Source organism: Arvicanthis niloticus, chromosome 14, assembly GCF_011762505.2.
Source record: "Arvicanthis niloticus isolate mArvNil1 chromosome 14, mArvNil1.pat.X, whole genome shotgun sequence".
In the NCBI taxonomy this organism is placed as follows: domain Eukaryota; kingdom Metazoa; phylum Chordata; class Mammalia; order Rodentia; family Muridae; genus Arvicanthis; species Arvicanthis niloticus.
Genome location: NC_047671.1, coordinates 50894121 through 50914944, shown reverse-complemented (window position 1 = coordinate 50914944; position 20824 = coordinate 50894121). Strand labels below are relative to the sequence as shown.

The 20824-nt window shown below is 35.4% G+C and overlaps 1 protein-coding gene across 3 annotated transcripts in view; it reads left to right on the top strand.

The window, feature by feature from the left end:
- Positions 1 to 20824, top strand: part of Ankhd1 (ankyrin repeat and KH domain containing 1) — a 100051-nt gene that overhangs the window by 34402 nt on the left and 44825 nt on the right. For all 3 annotated transcript variants that reach the window (XM_034518555.2, XM_034518554.2, XM_034518559.2), the window contains exons 9-14: positions 106 to 297; positions 5346 to 5455; positions 15808 to 15895; positions 17155 to 17282; positions 18053 to 18196; positions 19034 to 19136. In XM_034518555.2, coding sequence (XP_034374446.1) covers positions 106 to 297; positions 5346 to 5455; positions 15808 to 15895; positions 17155 to 17282; positions 18053 to 18196; positions 19034 to 19136 — 765 coding nt within the window. The remainder of the gene's footprint in view (positions 1 to 105; positions 298 to 5345; positions 5456 to 15807; positions 15896 to 17154; positions 17283 to 18052; positions 18197 to 19033; positions 19137 to 20824) is intronic.

Genomic DNA, 20824 nt, shown 5'->3' with positions numbered 1-20824 from the left:
ACTCTAGAAGGAATAGCCTAAGCAGAGATGGTAGGCAATTATCATCTATTTGCATACAGTATATAATTCTCTTACAGCTAGTTCTGTCTTTGGTTGCGCTTTCAGGTGCAAATATAAATGCCCAGACAGAAGAAACTCAAGAAACTGCTCTTACCTTGGCTTGCTGTGGAGGCTTTTCTGAAGTTGCAGATTTCCTGATAAAGGCGGGAGCTGACATAGAGCTCGGCTGTTCTACACCTCTCATGGAGGCTTCTCAGGAGGGACACCTGGAGTTGGTTAAATATTTGCTGGCTGCTGGTACGTGTCTTTAAAAATGCCTTTACCACAGAAAGAAAAATACAAACAATACTTTACTAATGTCTCAAATCTAAAAACATTGAACTAAGAAACAGAGAGTGCAGTGGTAGTTACCAGAGTCTAGGGATAGTATAAAGGCATAAAAAAATCTACAGCAAAAAAAGGGGAATGTTGGCAGACTGCCAGGGTTTAGTGACTTACCTTCTGCACAGAAAGATAACCCAGTTAGGGGTATAGAGTGTTTTACTATTCTTTTAAATTTTTATTTAGAGAGAGAGAGAATATGAGGATGTAAATGCAAGCATGCATGTGTCACAGCACATACATTGAAGTGAGAGGACAACCTTGAAGACTTGATTTTGTTTTTCCACTGTGAATTTCAGGAGTCAAATTCAGGTCATCGGGCTTGTGCCATAAATGTTTTCACTTGCTAAGCCATCTTATCTCCCAATTCAAAATTTCTACTATGACCAGACCGTGGATATTTTTATCTCCAAGAAATATATATAGGCGAGGTGATAGATAATAATTCATGTGATCTGATTATTTCAATGTGTTCATAACGTAACACTGAGCCCTATAAGTATATACAAGTATTATCTGTCTATTAAAAATAAAATTGGGGTTACGGATATAGCTCAGTGTTCAAGGGTTTCTTAGTATGCATTAAGCTCTGGGTTTGTTAGTTTGTCATACTTGCATCAGGTACTAGGGAATTCCACTAATCAGGAAGATCACCTGAGCAATATTCCAAGACCTGGTCTTTAACAGACTTGTTACTATTGTTGGCTTTTGTTTTGTAATTTGCTTATAAACTGTTCATTTTTTTGTTTTTTGGAAGGTTAATTCTTCCTGCTTAGTCTTTGATGATAAGAGGAGATGGCTGTGGCATGATACTTTAAGGCTGTTAATTTCTTGACATTTTAAGTTGCCTCAAAAAAATAAATAAATAAATAAAGGTGTTTGGGAGAGATGACTCTGCTGGCATATCCTTGTCATGCAAGCATGAAGGTCATACCTATGTAAAAGCTGGGTGGGCATGATGGCCACCATGTAATCCCAGGGACAGGGAATCTGCAGAGCAAGCTGGCTAGCTAGACTGTGGCATGCTTCAGATTCAGAGAAAGACTCTACATCAATATATAAGAGGATCATCAAAGAAGACACCAATGCCACCCTTTAGCCTTTATAAACATTTGCAAATATGCTCTACATATATGTGTAATACACATAGACACCTATACACAGCAATGCACACAGCAGTCATACATAGACCCAAAAAGTGGGAAATAATTTTACAGGCAAAATGTTTCTTTCAAATATTTGTGCATTATTCTTTATTAAGTAATATCAAGAAATAAGTACATTTTTAGAATATATGTTGTCTGTAGGATATGCCAGAAAAAGTATTGATAAAAACATAAACTTTTGTCTTTTAGGAGTAATAGTGAATTTCTCATTTTATCAAGGTTTTTCCTTTTTTTGTTGTTTGTTTTGTTTTCAAGACAGGGTTTCTCTGTGTGTAGCCCTGCTGTCTAGAACTTACTCTGTAGATCAAGTTAGCCTTGAACTCACAGAGATCTGTCTGCTGGAACTAAAGGCCTGTGTTCTCTTTGCCACCAACACCAGCCCTGATACATTGTTTTAAAGCTAAATTCTAAAATGGTGGCGCATGCCTATAATCTCAGCACTGGAGAGGCAGAAGAAGCAGGATCCAGCTTCTTCTATATAAATTGAGTTCTAGGCCAGCCAGGGCTACATACTGAAACCTTGTCTTATACAAAACAAAACAAAACGAACTTCATATAGGTGGAAGCAGGAGGATCAGGACTTCAAGTTGGTCACATAAGAGCATACCTAAGCTACATGAGACCATGTATTCACAAACCAAAACAAAATGAGAGAACTTACCAAATACTAGATATTTCTACTCAGATTTTGTATTACTTCTATTAATTGCCTTTAGTCATTGTGTTATAAAAAATATTAGCTGAGTGTGGTAGTGCATGCTTTTAATCTGAGTACTCAGGAGGCTAATGTAGGTGAATCTCTGATTTCAAAGTCAACCTGGTTTACACGAAAGTTGCAAACCCTGTGTAAAAAAGTGAAACCCTGTGTGAAAAAGAAAAAAATAAATATTATTAAACTCATTCTGTTTCTATTTTTTGTTTTTTTGATCCTGGGTCCTAATATATATCCCTATTGGCTCTTACTGCAGCCTTCTGGGAAGGATACCTGGCTTTATTATTTTTTTTAAGTCTTGAAACTTAACTGATGCAAAGTTGCTACATAGTATCATCAATATAACCTTGCTGGTGTTCAGTAATCAACCCTGGAGCCCCTGGCATCACTTTCTGTTGTGTCTCAGTTGACTCTCATATTTGTTCCTACTGCTGACTTGAAGGATATAGTTCCCAGGGTTTTCTGATTAGAATGATGACTCCAACATTAACCAATCTTTTTCTTTTTGCCTTTGGTATGAGCATGTTTTTGGATTTTTGTTTGTTTTTGTTTTTTTCTGTGACAGCCTTCTGTAGCACAGGCTGGTCTTGACTCAAACTCCTGTTGTTTTTCCTGCCTTCACATCCCAATTTGGAGTAACAGGTATGTCCTATCATGCTCAATTTGTTACCCACCCAATTTTAATTCATGGTCAATCTCATTTCATGTATATACTTCCCACTTCCCCTATTTATTTTTATAATTTTTTATTTAAAATAAACATTTATACTTTTAATTTTATTATTTATTTAAAGTTTTATGCATCAGGTATAGTTGTGCACACTTTTGATCGCAGCACGTGGGAGGCAGAGGCAGACAGATCTCAAGTTCAAGGCCAGCCTGGTCTACACAGCAAGTTCCAGACCTACACTGAGAAACTCTGTTTCAAAAACAAACAAAACAAAAACAAAGTTTTTTTTTATTTAAATATGTATGTATTCCTGAGTGTGCACCATGTATATGCAGTGTCCATAGAGGCCAGAAGAGGGTGAAAGATCTCTAGAACTGAAGTTGGGTGATTGTGAGCTGCCATGTGGGTACTGAGGGCTGAAACCAGCTCCTCTGCAAGAGCAGCAGGTATTCTTACCTCTGACCTCTCTGCAGCTCCTAACTATAATGTGTAAAGCTTTAAAAATTAGATTTTAAAAAGATATATAATGATTTTAGTATACCTATACAAAATGAAATTAGGACTAGAGAGATGGCTCAGTGGTTAAGGGCACTGGCTGCTCATCCAGAGGTCCTGAGTTCAATTCCCAGCAACCAAATGGTAGCTCACAACCATCTGTAATGAGTTCTGATCCCCTCTTCTGGCATGCAGGTATACATGCACATAGAGTACTCATATACATAAAATAAAATTTAAAAATCTTCAAAAGAAGGATAAAAAATAAAATTAAAAATAGCCACAGTACTTTTTTCCTGCTTCTAAAAAGCAAGGTAGACTGTTTGTGGTAACACACCTTTAATGCCAGCATTCAGAGAGGAGGATGCAAAAGGCTCTCTCTGACTTTAAGGCTAGCCTGGTGTACCTAGCCAGCTACCAGAAAGCTGAAATTACATAGAGAAACCCTGTCTCAAAATACCAATAAAATAAAACAAAATAGAATAGAAATAAGGTTAATGACTCACCGTATAGACTAACTAGGCTGGCCTCCAACTCACAGAAGTCTTCCTGTGTCTGCCTACATTGTGTTGGGATTGGAGGTATGTACTACCATGCTTGGCATCCATAAAAAAATTTTAATTTGCAGGATCTCTGTAGGTTTTTATACTTTTTCCTTGTGAATTTTGGTGGTGTTGTTGATTCCTTAAGCTTCCCAGTAATTTCTGTAATCATACTTGTCATTTTTTTCCTTATATTTTCATAAATTAATGGTTAACTCTAGAGGGAAACTTGGTTGTATTTAGGTAGAATTTTTAAAAATAGGAAGACATTATCAATAATATTTCTATAACTTCATCAGTAGTTATCTGGCTTTTCAGTTATCTGGTTTTCTCTCTTTTTTAAAAATAGTATCATTAGTTAGCCATTATCATAATTTAGGTCACTTAGATTATAAGAGGTTGCAAAGTAGAAGTATTCTAGCAATCTGTTACTCTGTTCTTGTTCATTAGCTGGGATTTTCTGTAAAAAGAAGTCTACTCATATTCAAAATTTGGTAGAAATTCATGTAGATATTGTAGGATAACATTTGGCTTGACTTTCCTCTCCTTTTATGTATCCATTTCTAGAAACGAGATGATCCCCTAGTATCCTTCAAAAGTAGGCAGTGTAGTGGGGAAGAGGAGTGTTTTAAATTACTACTCTGTGTACATGTCTGTATGCATGTGCATGCATACTTGCATATATGTACGTGCATGGCCATAAGTTCACCACAGTGTGGATGTGGAGGTCAGAGGACAACTTTGTGAAGTCAGTTTTCTTCTTTCTCCTCCTACCTTTCTGTAGATTCCACCAATCAAACACATGTTGTCAGACTTGGGTAGCACTGCAGAGCTGCCTTATCAGGCTTTAATTTAAGGTCCTTTGGGCTCCAGGACCCAAAGGTCAGGGATAAGAAATAATATATTTTTCTTAAACATTTAAAAGAAATGCCATAAATTCATGTTTGTACTTCCAATTTAGAACCATGAGGTTTTTATTTAACTTAAATAATTAATGTGGTTTTCTTAATGAGATTTTTTCTTTCATTTTTACCAAATATTTACTTGATTTGTACCGTATTACCCATAGAGCTGTTTGAGAATTCCCTGTTTAAATGTTTTGCTTTTGTATCTAGTACTTAAGGTATATTTTGTGAGATATTCAGGTAAATTTCTCTGCTTTAAAATCATTTAGTTTATTGCTTTGTTGTAAGGCAAAACACTTTTATGAAATGTATTTAAAGGAAATAAAACAAAAAGGGAAAACAGGAATACTTAACTGTATTTTGATAGCATTTTCACATTTTGAATTCTTCAGTTTCACCTTATTGCAAAATTGGACTAATGTAATTCTTCAACTTCAGGGTAAATGTGTGGTTGTATTTTTTTTTTTTTTCTAGGTGCTAATGTGCATGCTACCACAGCAACAGGAGACACAGCTCTAACCTATGCTTGTGAAAATGGACATACGGATGTTGCAGATATTCTACTTCAAGCAGGGTCCCATTTAGTAAGATTTTTTTAAATTTCAAATATTTATGCATGAATGTTAATATTTATTCACATCTATCATTTAGAAAACATTTGTAATGATCAGTAATTTACACATTTTCAATAAAATAGGGATTGGTAGTATGGCATACACATCTTGCTGCCAAGACATGAGTTTAATTCCCAGAACCCACATGGTAGAAGACGATAACCAGCTCTCAGTTGTCCTTAAACCTCATGTGTACATGTGGTTGAACATACACATTGCACATACACACTAAGATTTAATTGAATAAAATAAGCCTCTGGTCACTTGTAAGCGATTATATGTATTAAATGTTTTTAAAATATGTTTAATAGAAAATACTTTTTTTTTTTTTTTTTTTTTGGTTTTTCGAGACAGGGTTTCTCTGTGTAGTCCTGGCTGTCCTGGAACTCACTCTGTAGACCAGGCTGGCCTCAAACTCAGAAATCCACCTGCCTCTGCCTCCCAAGTGCTGGGATTAAAGGCGTGCACCACCACTGCCCGGCCGAAAATACTATTTCTTTTCCTAGGTAAAACTATTAGTTTCTCATCTTATCCTCATTTAACCTGTACTTTCTAAAGTGCTATTTATTACATATATCATAAAATTCAGTGATGTATTCACAGAATAAAATAACTTGTCAGTTCGTTTTGGGACGGGGGGTAGAGGAGCTGACTTTCTCTGCATTTAGAAGCAAGGTTACTTCTGAAGATGTAGTTGATCAGTAGAGGGCCTGCCTGACATGTGCACAGCCCCAGGTCGAGCTCCAGTATGACAAAAGAAGGAGTCTAACTGTTAACCATCTTTCTAACAACATCACCATGTTCTGTTTTTTTTCTATCCTTTTGTATTTGACTTTTTATAATATCAAATTATGTGGCAAGTTCATATGTATTATAATGCTTATTATTATATTATTATTATATATTATTATTATAATGCAGTATGTGTTAATGGTGCTGGTGTGTGGATGGAGGCTAGAGGTTGGTGGTGGTGTCTTCCTCCATCATTCTCTACCCTTTATCTTGAGGTAAGAGTCTCTCAATTAAACCTAGAACTTAGCAATTTGGTTAGTCTTGCTAAGTGGCTTCTCCTGTCTCTCTCCCACATGCTGACCGAATAGGCGGGTCATACAAAACACCATACAAAACTGGCATATATGTGGGTGCTCTGGATCTGAACTCTGGTCCTTATGATTGCACACCAGACCTTTTCCCTGTTACGGCGTCTATCAACCCTAGAATTTGTTTTTACTAAGCAGGATCTGCTGTATCAGTTAACATTTCTGCAAGATTTATGACAATAGATCTCAGTATGCTCCCTTTCTGTTTATTTTTCTTTTCCTCCTTTATTTTTGTGTGGTGTATGTGAATATACACATGCATGTGTGCTAAATGTAACATACATGTCTGCACAAAGGCCCGAGGAGAAGTCAGTTATTTACTCTAATTCCTTGCTAGAGTAATATCAAATTATGTGGCAAGTTCATATGTATTATAATGTTTAGAGCTATGGAAAATTATAAATAATACAACGAATAATTATAATACTTACATGTGTGATATTTCACTAAATCTGGAGCTAAACTGGCAACTAGCAAGCACCAGCAATCTCCTGTCTCTGTTCCCATAGCAATGGGACCACATGCAGCTTTTAAAAAGGAGAGAGAGAGAGAGAGAGAGAGAGAGAGAGAGAGAGAGAGAGAGAGAGAGAGAGAACGCTTCATTCTTTCTGGGGGAAGGTATACTGCAGCATACCTATGGAAGTCAGAGGACAATTGGCAGGAAGCATTCTCTTGTTCCATCCTGTTGGTTCTAGGAATTGACCTTGGATAGTAAGCCTTGGTGGCAAACAAGCCCAAGCATCTCATGCTCACTAATCCATCTTCTATGCAGGAAAATTTTTAAAAATATATTCCAAATGTTCTGGCGTCACATTATTCCAGGCTGTTTTCTCAAATACTGCAGGAACTTTACAGCAGAAAACTGAATTTTAATATATTATAGTATACCAGTATTAAGGGTTAATTTGCACGCTAGAAATGATACCACTAGACTATATACCCAGCCTTACTTGTTTAAATTTTGAGACAGTGTCTCATTAAGTGGTCAGGTCAACCTTGTATTTATTCTATAACCCATACAAGCCTTGAACTTGAAAGTCTTCTGCCTCAGCCTCCCAAATAGCTTGAATTACAAGTTTGTGTCACCAGGCACAGTTACTCTTCTTTGCCAAAGCATATATGACTTGGCTTCTTTTACTATAGTCCTTTAGTTCTTACTCACTATTAGTTTCAAGTTAAAAGTAGAGAACTTGCAAAGGTTTTTTTTTTTTTCTTTTTTTTTTTTTAATTATTTATTTTATGTATATGAGTACACTGTTGCTGTCTTCAGACACACCAGAAGAGGGCATCAGATCCCATTGCAGATGATTGTGAGTCACCATGTGGTTGCTGGGAATTGAACTCAGGACCTCTGGAAGAGCAGTCGGTGCTCTTAACCCCTGAGCCATCTCTCCAGCCCTAGGTGGTGGTTTTAAGTCATAATTTCCAAAGGTCTTAAGAGATAGTCACTTCATATGTAGCTAAGTATGTTGTATCAGCTAACATACTTAGAGATGTTTTGATTTGCTAAGTGTCTTATATATTCAAACTATTTGTGAAGATAATTCTCTTTGTCTTCATTGTAGCATCATGTTGATTCCAGCACTAAAACAGTACTCATTATGGTAAAGGAACTATGCATTGCTGTAGAACTTCTCTCACATGAGTTTTCCAACAGAACTAACATGGAGTAGGACAAAGAACAATACATAAATTTGATAAATATTACATTCTTGTTCCTTGTTCCTTTGCTTGTCATTTATTTCAAGATCTATATTATGTTATGCTATACTATACTGTTCTATACTATACTACTGATATAGAGTTTCTGTACTTAAGGATTTTATCCCATAGTGAACAACTTATGTAGATATTAGAAATACATTAATTTCCTATTCATTTAATGAGATTTTGTGATTCAGTATTTCATTTCATTTGCCTGTCTTGTCATTCTAAATTAGTCTGCTAAAAGGAAGAAATACCCATGGAAGGCATCCTGTAAGCCTATATATTAAACATTGGTAAATTAACTTAAATTTTAATCATTTCATTAAGTCACTAATTTGATATGAATCGTTAGAAAGGTTCATGCATGTAACTCTAGTGCTCTGGAGACTGAGACAGAAAGATTGTTCAGAGTTCCAAGCTATCCAGGGTTCATACTGCATTACATCTTACCTCGGCTATTCTGTGAGACTGTCTCATAAAACAGAATCAAAGCAAAACAAAAAGCCACATCTGCCTCATTATTCTTATTTGTAAAATAAGATGTAATATTATCTTCTAGACTATCTTATTATGATCATGTAAGTTTTACTATGGTCATTAAGAATTCCAAAGGGAGACAATACAGTGTAATAAATATGCCTTTTCTTATGCTAACAGTAAACTTGGGTCATGTTTTTTTTTTCTTGTTTGTGAAATGATCTCATTAACCCAGGCTTCCCCTGAACTTGCTATGTAGTAGATAAGGATTACCTTGAAGCTCTGATGCTCTTGCCTTCACTTCTGTGTGAGTGATCTAGTCCAGTTGGTAGAATAAGTATACCTAGGGCACCTGAGGCTTCAAGTTTGCTTGAGCAGAGCATCGTGGCAGAAGCATGAGGTGGAGGGTGTTCTTTGATTCTTGGCAGATATTAAATGAATAGGAGCTTTATTTTTATATCCATATTATTGTATATCTATACCTAATATACTTTGTTTATTTGCATTAATGTTATACATAGGAAAGCAGGAGAGATGGCTCAGTGGTTAAGAGGATGGCTGTTCTTCCAAAGGACCAGGGTTCAATTCCCAGCACCCACATGATAGCTCACAACTGCCTGTAATTCCAGTTCCAAGGGATCTGACACCCTCTCACAGACATAACTGTAGGCAAAACACCAATGCACATCAAATAAAAATAAATTATTTTTAAAAATACTGTATCAGATCAGTGTTTAGTATATGGCTTTCTAAAACTTTTTTATCTGATATTTTTATTTTATTAGCATACATTGTACACAATAGTGAGTTTAATGGTGACATTTTCACACTCACATATAATGTATTTTGATCATGTTTACTCTCCCTTTCTCCCGCTTTTCACTGATTTCCTTCTCTCCAAGTAATCTCTCTTCTACTTCCATGGGCTTTGTTGTTTTTTGTGACCCAGTGAGTTTAGTTAAGGTTGCTTATAGGAGCTTTGGTGAGGTTGTTTATGGGAGTATGGGCAACTTACCAGTAACTACACCAGAAGAAAATGTCTCTCCCTCACCCAGCAACCATTAACTGCCTCTAGGTCCTCAGGGAGGGATGGGGCCTTGTGAGGCCCTACCCCCAAGCAACTGTTAACTGCCCCTCCCCCTTCCGTGAGGGAATGTTGACAACTCAATCATGTGTAGATCTTATGCAGGTAAGCACAGCTGCTCTGAGTTAATGAGTGTGATGATCTTGTCATGCCCCAGAAGACAGCATTCCATAAGACTCTACACCTTCCTCCAATTCTTCCATTCTTTCTACTCCCTCTTCTGTGATAGTCCCTGAGCCTTGGGGTTGGGAGGAAGGGTGGTAGGGATATCATTTAGGACTAAGCATTGAACAGTCACTTATTCTCAGCACTTTGCAGTAACACTAACTACAGCAGAATGAAGTATCTTTGACCAGAGCTGGCAGAACAGCACTTACCTATTGACATAAATGTAGTTTTTATTTTGTAAAATGTGTATGCTGTGTGTGTAGGTGCCCCTGGAGGCCAGAAGAGGTTGTCAAAAACTCCTGGAGCTTGAGTTACAGACCTGGTGTGGGTGATGAGAGAACTCTGGTCTGAAAGATCAGGTAGCCCTTTTAACCACTAAGCCATTTCTCCAGTTTCTGAACATAAATATTTACAGACTATTTTGACGATCTACAACATGTCCATTTAGTAAAACAACAGTAATTGCTTCTTCTCTAGGGCTTGTGGCCAGCATGTTCAAAAGAACATGGGCTGTTCTTTTGAAGTTATTTGATGAACAGAAATAGCTTAAATTTTTGTTTCATTTCTATTTTTATAGGAGCATCATAATAGGTTCCATGACAGATACTTTGTACTTATTATTTGTTTGAATTTGGGTTGCTGTTAGTTGAGATTAATAGGAGAGGGAACAGGACAGAAATTGAATACTTGAAAGTCACTTTCAAATCATATGATTATCTCAATACCTTCTTACTAAATTTATATCATAGGAATGTGTCCCAATCACTAAGGAACTTGGAGTTATTCTAAGTGAACCCTTTACAAATCTACATTTCTTAATTTTTTGGTGGGGATTCCAATGACTCTAGTCAATGACTAAAAAGCATTAAACACATTTATGAGAGACGAGAAAGCTACATAACTAATTACCTTAAATAGTATTTTTCTTGCCATCTTCAATATTCTTGGTTAGATATTTTAAAATGTTATTCCTGCTTGTGGCTTTAGCTTTCTTTAGCGACCAAGGCATAAGTGTCTATAGTTTAGCATAATTACTTTCTTTCAAGATTTCTATTAACATTTTATTGAAAGATCATTATCATGTCCTTAAAAAAAAAAACTATATTCAAGTAGATCTCTGTTAGAGGCTTGCCTGTTCTACATATAGAGTTCTAGGCCAACCATCGCTACTCAGTGATAATCCTGTCTCAAAAACAATACCACTCATAGGGGTGTGGTGACACGCAACTTTAATCCCAGCACTCTGGAGGCAGAGGCAGGGATTCAAGGCTAGCCTAGTCTACAGTGTAAGTTCCAGAACAACTAGGACAACATAGAATGACTTTGTCTTAAAAATAAAGAAAAACCCTATGCTCATAAGATTATGGTCTTTATTAATTAGGATTGTTTTACTTATAATTGTAACTGCTAGTGAGGTCTTCTACAAGTTCTTCACGGCCAAATGTGATTCTCATTTTTTTAGGATGAGATCTATAGTTTCTTTTTTCTTTCTCAGGATGATAAGCAGGAGGACATGAAAACTATTTTGAAGAGCACAGTTCCAAGCCAAAGATTAGATCACAGTGGCTTTTGATGCTTATAAACTGATACCATATAGAATAGATTGGGATATCTGAATTGAAGCTAAGAAATTAAAGGACTTTGTTGACAAAGAAAATCCTCTTTAATTTGTAAATATGATGATGTCTTGGTGAAGAGATTTGCATTGTTAGTGATTTATTTCCTTAGTATTATTTATATATGGCATTCTTTTTAAAAAATCTCCCAGAAGTATAAACTTAAGTTATTTTTAGTGAATTTCATATTTAACTGAACAACCTTCTACTCATTAATGTCTTGATCAAATATCACAAGCAAAGTAAATGAAGTAAGAGAAGTCTAGCTGGTAAGTGACTCAGCTCAAATATAAGAATATTTTCATAGCTGGGTGTAGTGGAAATCCCAGTACTGGGAAGGCAGGGGTAGGTGGGTCTCTGTGAGTTTGAGGCTAGCCTGGTCTACATAGTTAGTTACATGGTATACATAGTGAGACAATGTCTCAACAAAACCAACTATATATATATATATATATGTATATGTATATGTATATGTATATATACACAATATATATATATATATATATATATATATAATTAGGATTGTTTTACTTATACTTGTAAGTGCCAGTGAGGTCTTCTACAAGTTCTTCACGGCCAAATGTGATTCTCATTTATATTTATATGGAGAAATAGGAGACAAAATGCAGCATTTTTTTTTTTTTTTCTCTTGTTAAGGTACTATCATTTATAACTGAAACTGGAATGTTGAAAATAAAATTCAGTGTTGTATGGCAAGAAGTGTCAGGTGGCAGTGGAAATGTATATTTCTGACAAGTTAAAAAGAAGGAAAACAACAGTGACACAGTTTGTCCATCTTAGTGAAGGAGCTATAATTTAAATTATTTAAAGTAGTGGATACAATAAATATTGTCACAAATTGTGTTAATTTTTTTAAACAGATTCGGGTGCTGCCTACTAATAGCATCAAAAGTCTATTCAAGCTAGGCATGGGAGCTTAATTCTGCAATCCCAGTATTAAGGGAGCTGGGGCAAGAGGACTGCTGTCAATTCAAGGCTAATTTGGGATCTACAGAGTGAACTCAAGGCCAAGTTGGGCTATAATGTGAGATTTTCTCTCAACAAAAACAAATAATAATAAAAATACTATGCTCAAGATTGTTTTGATTATCTGTGTTTGTAATAAGACAGGGAGCTGCTGATGAATTTGTGCTGAAAGCTGTTCTGGTATGTTACATATAATAAATATTTATATAGCCTTGTTTAATAAACCATACATTTTAAGTTTAAATGAAGCCAACAAGCCGGGCAGTGGTGGCGCACACCTTTGATCCCAGCACTTGGGAGGCAGAGGCAGGCGGATTTCTGAGTTCAAGGCCAGCCTGGTCTACAGAGTGAGTTCCAGGACAGCCAGGGCTACACAGAGAAACCATGTCTCGGAAAAAAAAAAAAAAAAAAAAATGAAGCCAACAAAAGGAAATAGGTGCATAGGTGATTTTTTTTCTCTTATTGTTGTTTTGTTTTGCTTCAATTTTTTTCACATTTATTTCTTGTGTGTATGCATACATGCACATTGCTCCGATTGTGGAGATCAGAGGACAACCAGAATCAGTTGTCTGCTTCCACCATGTGGTTCCAGGAGTTGAACTCAGCTCATCAGGTTAGGCTAGCACCTTTACCTACTGAATCATGCATGTCACTGGCCTTTTGTTGTTTATTTTGTTTTTGTTTTGGTTCGGTTTGTTTGAGATGGAGTCTCAGGTAGCCAAGACTTACCTTAGGTTCTATATTTAGTTGAAGATAGCTTTGAACTGTTTATGATGTGCCTCTACTTCCTGAGTGCTAGGATGACAAGCATGAACCATGGATACATAGCTTTGAAATTAAAGTTAGACTTAAAAGATAGTAAGTAAAATGAAATATAGGAAAATGTGAAAACAGTCTGGATAGAAAGCCTAGACAAAGTCCCCTAAGCCATTTGATATCTTTGTTGTGTATATATATTTTAATCTAGATTGCCAGAAATGCTAGTTGGTTACACATAAATTTCAAAATCCATTCTTTTTTTTTTTTTTTTTTTTTTTTTTACTGAAAATCCAGTTTATTTTCCATGTTGTAAACAGATCTAGTCAGTGATCAGGTTTTCTTCATGTGTAATAATTTATCAAAATAAGTTTTCCCACAACTCTTTCAATCACCTTTGAAAATCCTGATCTGACAGTACACCAAATAAAGCTCTTGACAAGCATCTCCTAAAGCTTGGAAGAATGCTTGGCACGTCTCCGCTCTCATATTCACTGCACTATGAAAGACCAAAGAGAAATTTGTTTTGAAAAGTGACTTAATACATGAGTTGAGTTCAAGAAGTTAATGTTTTCAAAATCCATTCTAAAAAACAGATTATTTTAGCATTATCTATAGTTACTCGTTCTCTCATAACTCAGAGTTAGTAAAGATTATTACCTAATCAATATGTGTAATAATTAAGAAGTTAAAGTAAACAAAATTTTATTAGTAGTTGAGGAACAGTATATACAACCTGGACTTTATAGCCACTTGTTTATCAGATTCAGTAGGGTGCACTTGTAGACTCCTGGGGGCTGAGACAGAAAAATTGTGATTTTTAAGGCCTATACACCGTGCCTCAAAATAAAATTTAAAAGAAAAAAGTCCTTCTAGATTGGAATTCTTCTAGTTTAAACTTTTCAATAGGCTGATAATCCACACTTAATTTTTTTGAGTTTTTATTTACTTGATGTGTATATGTGTTCTCTGTGTGTGTTTGGTACCTTGGGAAGCCAGTAGAGGGCATTAGATTTCTGGACCTGGAGTCACAGAAGCTTGTGTAGGTGCTGGAAATCAAACTTGGGCCCTCTGGCAGAACTTCAAGAACTCTTAACTGATGAGCCATCTCTTTAGCCCCAACTATTTCTTTGCCCCCCCCCCCCTTAATTTATAACGTAGATTAAAGTTTTTTGTTATGTTCTGTTGACAAAGCACCTTTTGAATTGAATGTATGACAGCTAAGTAACTTTCTAAGTTAATTTAAAAGAATGGTGAAATAAAAACTGTCATTACCAATTTGTCTACTTTTTCCTAATAAAAATCAACTGGAACAACAGAATTCACATTTACATACTTAGTATAATTTAAACATGAACCTGGAGGATAGGTAAGAAAACTCTTCATGGAAACAAAGTTATCAACAACAATTCCCGTACTTAGGTGTATGTAGTAAGAGTTTGTACACTAACCATACTAAGACTACTAATCATACAAGAGAGTTCAGTTGGGTGCTATTCGATAATAAGACCTGGTTAGAGGCCGGGCAGTGGTGGCACACGCCTTTAATCCCAGTACTTGGGAGGCAGAGGCAGGTGGATTTCTGAGTTCAAGGCCAGCCTGGTCTACAGAGTGAGTTCCAGGACAGCCAAGGCTATACAGAGAAACCCTGTCTTGAAAAACAAAACAAAACAAAACAAAAACAAAAACAAAACAAAAAAAAAGACCTGGTTAGAAGCTTTTTTATCACTCATTCTTTTATCTGGCAAACTTCCTGGAGAAGAACAGTGGTTTTGCTGCTAAAACTATGTCTTTTGCCTTTAACTTTTCAAGTATTTAATTTCTATTCTAAAACATTCTGTTCATTGATATATTCTTGTTTCCCTTTATTCATAAAATACTATGAATTTTTTTTTTAGTGCTGTTTTCATCTTTTGGTAGAAATCCTTTAAATTGTGTATGTGTGTTCATGTATGTGTATGCATGTGCATGCATGCCACTACACATATGGAGGTCAGAGGACAACTGCAGAAGTCTGTTCTCAACTTTTACCGTTTGGTAAAATTTTTAATGGATTTTAATAAAATATCAGGATTTTAAAAATCATCTTAGGGACTTAAGTCTGTCCCCCACCCCGAAACAGTTCACATGAATAGTTAAGAAAAATACCTTCTTAATTGTGACTAGAAAATTTAATTTATTGGGAACCAAACTAAACATTAGTTTTATTATCTTTAAAGGTTATTGTTGGGTATGCAGGGTTGAAACTTGCCCATGATAGGTCATGCTATCTAGTGTAGCTGAAATGAATTTGTATATTAGAGGAATTGAAGTCGGTAGTGTAAGTGTCCACATGAGTAAGTACTAAATCCTCACTGTTAATCATATCAGTACTAAGTTCTTAAATGTTTAGTTAGTTGATTGATTTATTTTCTGTTTCTTTAATAGGAACATGAATCTGAAGGTGGAAGAACACCTTTGATGAAAGCTGCAAGAGCTGGTCATTTATGCACAGTTCAGTTTCTTATTAGCAAAGGTAAAGCAAGTTCAGAAAGTGGTTGTTTCCAAAAGCCTTCTATCTCTGAGAAAAACACTTAGTGGTTAAAAATAATCAGACTTTTTTCAGGTGTATTTTATGTAGTAAACAGCAAACGGTTTTTGAGATGATTACTGGAAATTTTCTATTAGTCTTGAGTTTTTTTTTTTTTTTTTTTCCATCAAACTGTATATGATTGGTCCTGAAAACTGGAGAGGGTAAAAGTAAATAACCACTGTTCTCCAGTAAATACTGAACACATTCAAGGCAGTTTTACTGCAGATATAGGTGAGAGACGCTATACTTTTTGTCATACAGTTGAATTAACAGTATACAAAGATCTTTTTAAAAATATGTCTTGAGGCCTTGTGCATAGGTATGATGCTGCATACCTATTCCAGCATGCAGAAGCAAGTAGATGGATCTCAGTGAGTTTTAGGCTGGCCTAGACTGGCTGGCCTGGTCTGGCTGGCCTGTAAGTTCCAGTGCAACCAGAGCTACACTGTGAGATCCTATATCAAACAAATAAATATTCCTTGAAACAGTATGGTTGCATAAACAAGACCTATACAGTGACACTACCAATAGGCATTCCAACATGGAAGGTAAATCTTACAAGGCCCAACCCCTTAAGATTAAGAGCTACAGTTAATGGCTGCTGGGGTAAGAGGGTGATTAATGAAGCAGATAGATAACTTCTGGAGTTCTCTTATGCTTGTATAATTAAACAGAATGCCTAAGTCATACCCACCAACAACCTTCCAAGAATATAATAAGAATTACCAAGAATAGGGACACATTGAATGATGCCTTTCTAAATAATTGCATTGTCTAAATTTATTGTTAAACAGCTTAAAAAATAATCTCATATTGTAATAGACGATCATTATATTGTCTTATCTTTCTTAAAAGATTGTTTTATACAATTTGAGATTATGTTTACTTGAAGATTAAATAAAATACAATAGTACTTTGTTTTTGTTTTACATGATACCATTTGGAGTCAAAGTTAAGAGTTACCATGGTTTGGAGTATCTGAAAAGGGAGCACTTGCTAGGGCTTTTGGTTTGTAAATAATGTTCTATTTCTTGATCTGATTCTAGTGACACAGGTGTGTTCACTTTGTGAACGTTTTAAGCTATACACACCTATGATTTACACTGTTTTAAATTTGTATTATACTTGGAAAAAAATCTTTAAATGATATTGTAAATTGGCTTGATTTTTACCTTTGTTAAGATTACTGTTTTTCTTTAAAGGTGCCAATGTGAATAGGGCTACAGCCAATAATGATCACACAGTAGTGTCACTAGCATGTGCAGGAGGCCATTTGGCAGTGGTTGAACTACTCTTGGCTCATGGAGCTGACCCTACTCATCGACTCAAGGTATTCTACTTTTTGTTTCATTTTTGCTTTTTTAAAGCAGTGTTTCTCTATGCAATTCTGGCTGTCTATGGAACTCACTATGTATGCCAGGCTGGTCTCAAACTCCCAGAGATCCTCCTGCCTCTGCCTCAACAGGTGCTGATATTGAAAGCATGCACAACCACACCCAGCTCAAGGTATTCTACTTAATATAGTGTATAAGTAAAACTAGCTGGGTATGGGCATATGCCTATAATATTGTCAGTAGGTATTCCAAAGCAGTACTTATGTCAGTTCAAAGTCAGCATGGGGTACATATTGAGACTGATTTGAGAAAAAAATAAACCAGCAAACAAAACCTACCAAATAATAAGATATATTATTATTAAAAGTTTGCTTGATCTTTTAATGCTTAATATTTGCTACTATTAATGGGATTTGAGCTGCATATGGGAGCATAGCCAAAGCAGCATGATTACCTTGAATCCAAAGTAAGTTTTGGGCTAAATAGCAGGACTGTATTTCAAAACCTGAAAGTAAAATTAAATTGATACATTTGATTTTATATGCCACTCAAAAACAACAAACAAACAAAAAAAACCATGGATACCGAAAGAATGACAAATCAGTGGAGCTGACATGTATGGAATAAAGTGAATACCACTAAAAAAAAAAAAAAAAAAAAAAAAAAAAAAACCATGGATACTGATTTTTATATGAATTACTAAGTAATTTTATCAGAGTTTAAGAATAAGTTTATAAAGAATTAACTATGATCAATTTTTTCTTAGGATGGATCAACAATGCTTATTGAAGCTGCAAAAGGTGGCCATACTAATGTTGTTTCTTATCTGTTGGATTATCCAAATAATGTTCTATCGGTTCCCACCACAGATGTGTCTCAACTTACCTCTCCGTCACAAGATGAATCTCAGGTATAAATAAAATAGACGATTTCTTGATACAAGTATTCTTTGAAAGTTTTTGTTTAATGAAAACAATAGTTCTTGGGGTTGGGGATTTAGCTCAGTGGTAGAGTACTTGCCTAGCAAGCGCAAAGCCCTGGGTTCAGTCCTCAGCTCTGATTTAAAAGAAAGGAAAAAAAAAAAAAAAAAAAAAAAAAAAACAATAGTTCTTTTCAATTCAATTATCCTGGAAGTTCATAGTCTACTCCAATTCAATAAATATGTTGGAATTTTACTTTCTCTTTTACTCAAATAAAATTTGAACAAGAGTAAATTGGCCAGTACATAGTGAGTATATGACTTATACTTCTCACTATAATTGGAGCTGTAAGGCTTTCACTTGAGCAAAAGACAATAATATTATTTAACCTAAATCATCAAACACATAGATTGTTGTCAGTCTTTTTATTTAATATTCCCAGAAATTATTCCTTGGTGAAGGCTGAAGAAAAAATTTTAAGCTCTAATAAATAAATGAGGGGGAGGGCGAGATGGTTCATCAGTCAAAAGCACTACTCTTACAGAGGACCTACTTAGCTTTTGTTCCCAGCACCTACATGGTGGTTCACAATCATCTATAACTCCAATTCCAGGGGATCCTATGCCTTCTTCTGACTTCCAAGAGTACCAGACTCACATGTGGCTCACATACACACATTCAGGCAAACATTTATATACATAAAATAAATCTAAAAAAGAAAGAAGTGAATGTTATATGAAGAAAACATAAAGCAAGATATGTTTTATTTATGGAACTTTGTTTTCTTCTGTGATCTGAGATGACTTTTTTCTGAGTTGATATTTTAGGTCCCACGAGTACCCATACACACACTTGCCATGGTTGTGCCTCCCCAGGAACCTGACAGAACTTCCCAGGAGACATCTACTGCCCTTTTAGGAGTACAAAAAGGTTAGTTGTTGAATTATTTTTCTTAAAACTACTATTTTTTCAACTAGTTAATAAATTTTATTTAATGGTACAGAGATATTTAATATACCTGTGTCTAATTGAGATACATAACTCTGACAAATGTCGGTACTATTAGAGGATGTTTAAAATAGGAAAGTCCTAAAAACTAGAAAAATGCCTTTCTATTTTCCTGTTAACATACTGCTAGATGTAGTTTTCCATTGGCCAAAAGTAAAATTACTTAAGAAATAAATTAAGCTTTTTATTATACTAAAGCAAAAAAATTTGCCAAACTTTGTTTTTCCTACCTGGTAGCTCTTGTTTTGTTTTTCAAGACAGGCTCTTTCTATGTACCTGTCTATTGCCTGGAACTCAGTAGTTACAGCAGGCTGGGCCTGATCTTGTGGCAGTCTTTTGCCTCTGCCTTAGTGATAGAAGTATGAGTATGTGCTATGACACCCAGCTTCTATTTGACAATATTTTAGCCAAACTGTAGTATAATAATAAAAGTATGTGTTGGCTACCTAGTAAATCTTTATAGCATCAATTTAATTCATGAGAAGGAGGTTGAAGAGTTGCATTCACTTTATGTAACACTGGAATATAGTGGTTGAGTTAAAGAAATAATTATCAGTCTGTGAACTTGGATGAATAAATCAACCTGACCTGGAACTCTCTATGAAGCCCAGGCTACCCTAACTCATGTTTATGGCAATCCTCTTGCCTCAGCTTCCTGAGTACTAGGATTATAGGCCTGAACCCCAAATAATTATTAAGAGGAGTATACACTGTTTGAAGGAGTCAAGCTTATTAGCTCTGGTTTAGTTTTCCTCTTTTCATTCGTAGATATAAAGTGTCTTCTCTCGATAATTATATGTTATAATATCTGCGTTTGCTGAAGTAATGTCTACGATATTATAAATTGCATAGGAGTTGGAACTATTGGATAGTACTGAAACACTTATAGCATATATGAGGCCCTGGTTTTTACGACCAATAGCATCTGTCCAAAAAGCTTAACATAAAAAATTTTATGAATATATCTTATTTAGTGTATTGTAAATAGAAGACTATTGAAAACTAAATAAGTATATGTTAATATAGCCACCATGCCTGGCTTCCTGCTATTTTTAATCTTAGTAAATAAAAATATACATTGTTAACATCTGAGCAGCGTAACCAACTAACACCCTTTTCTAAAATATTTTAAAGTACCTCTTGTTTTGTTTTTATCAGGTTAAAAAACTTATTATTGTGTTTATGTGTTTACATGATAAGTGTATGGGAATGCATGTGCCATAGTACATGTATGGAGGTCAGAGGACAACTTTATGGAATGGGTTCTCTCCTTCCAGCTTTACTTGGATTCTAGGGATCAAACTCAGGTCACCAGACTTGGAGCAGGAGCCTTTCCCTTCTGGGCTACTTTACTGATTCTGTTTTTCTGGTTTGTTTGAGATAGAATCTCATTGCAAAACAACTCCACTATCTTCATGTCTTTGCTTCCCAGTACTGGGATTACAGGCTCATACCCTATACCTGATCTTTTTTTATGTTTGAATGGTTAAACCCTATAAAAGACTGTAAGAATTTGGGCTTCAGAAATTTAATACTTAACAGGAAATCGCTTTTAAAAGTTCACATAAGGGACTGAAAAGATGGCTTAGCAGAGGACCTGGGTTCTATTC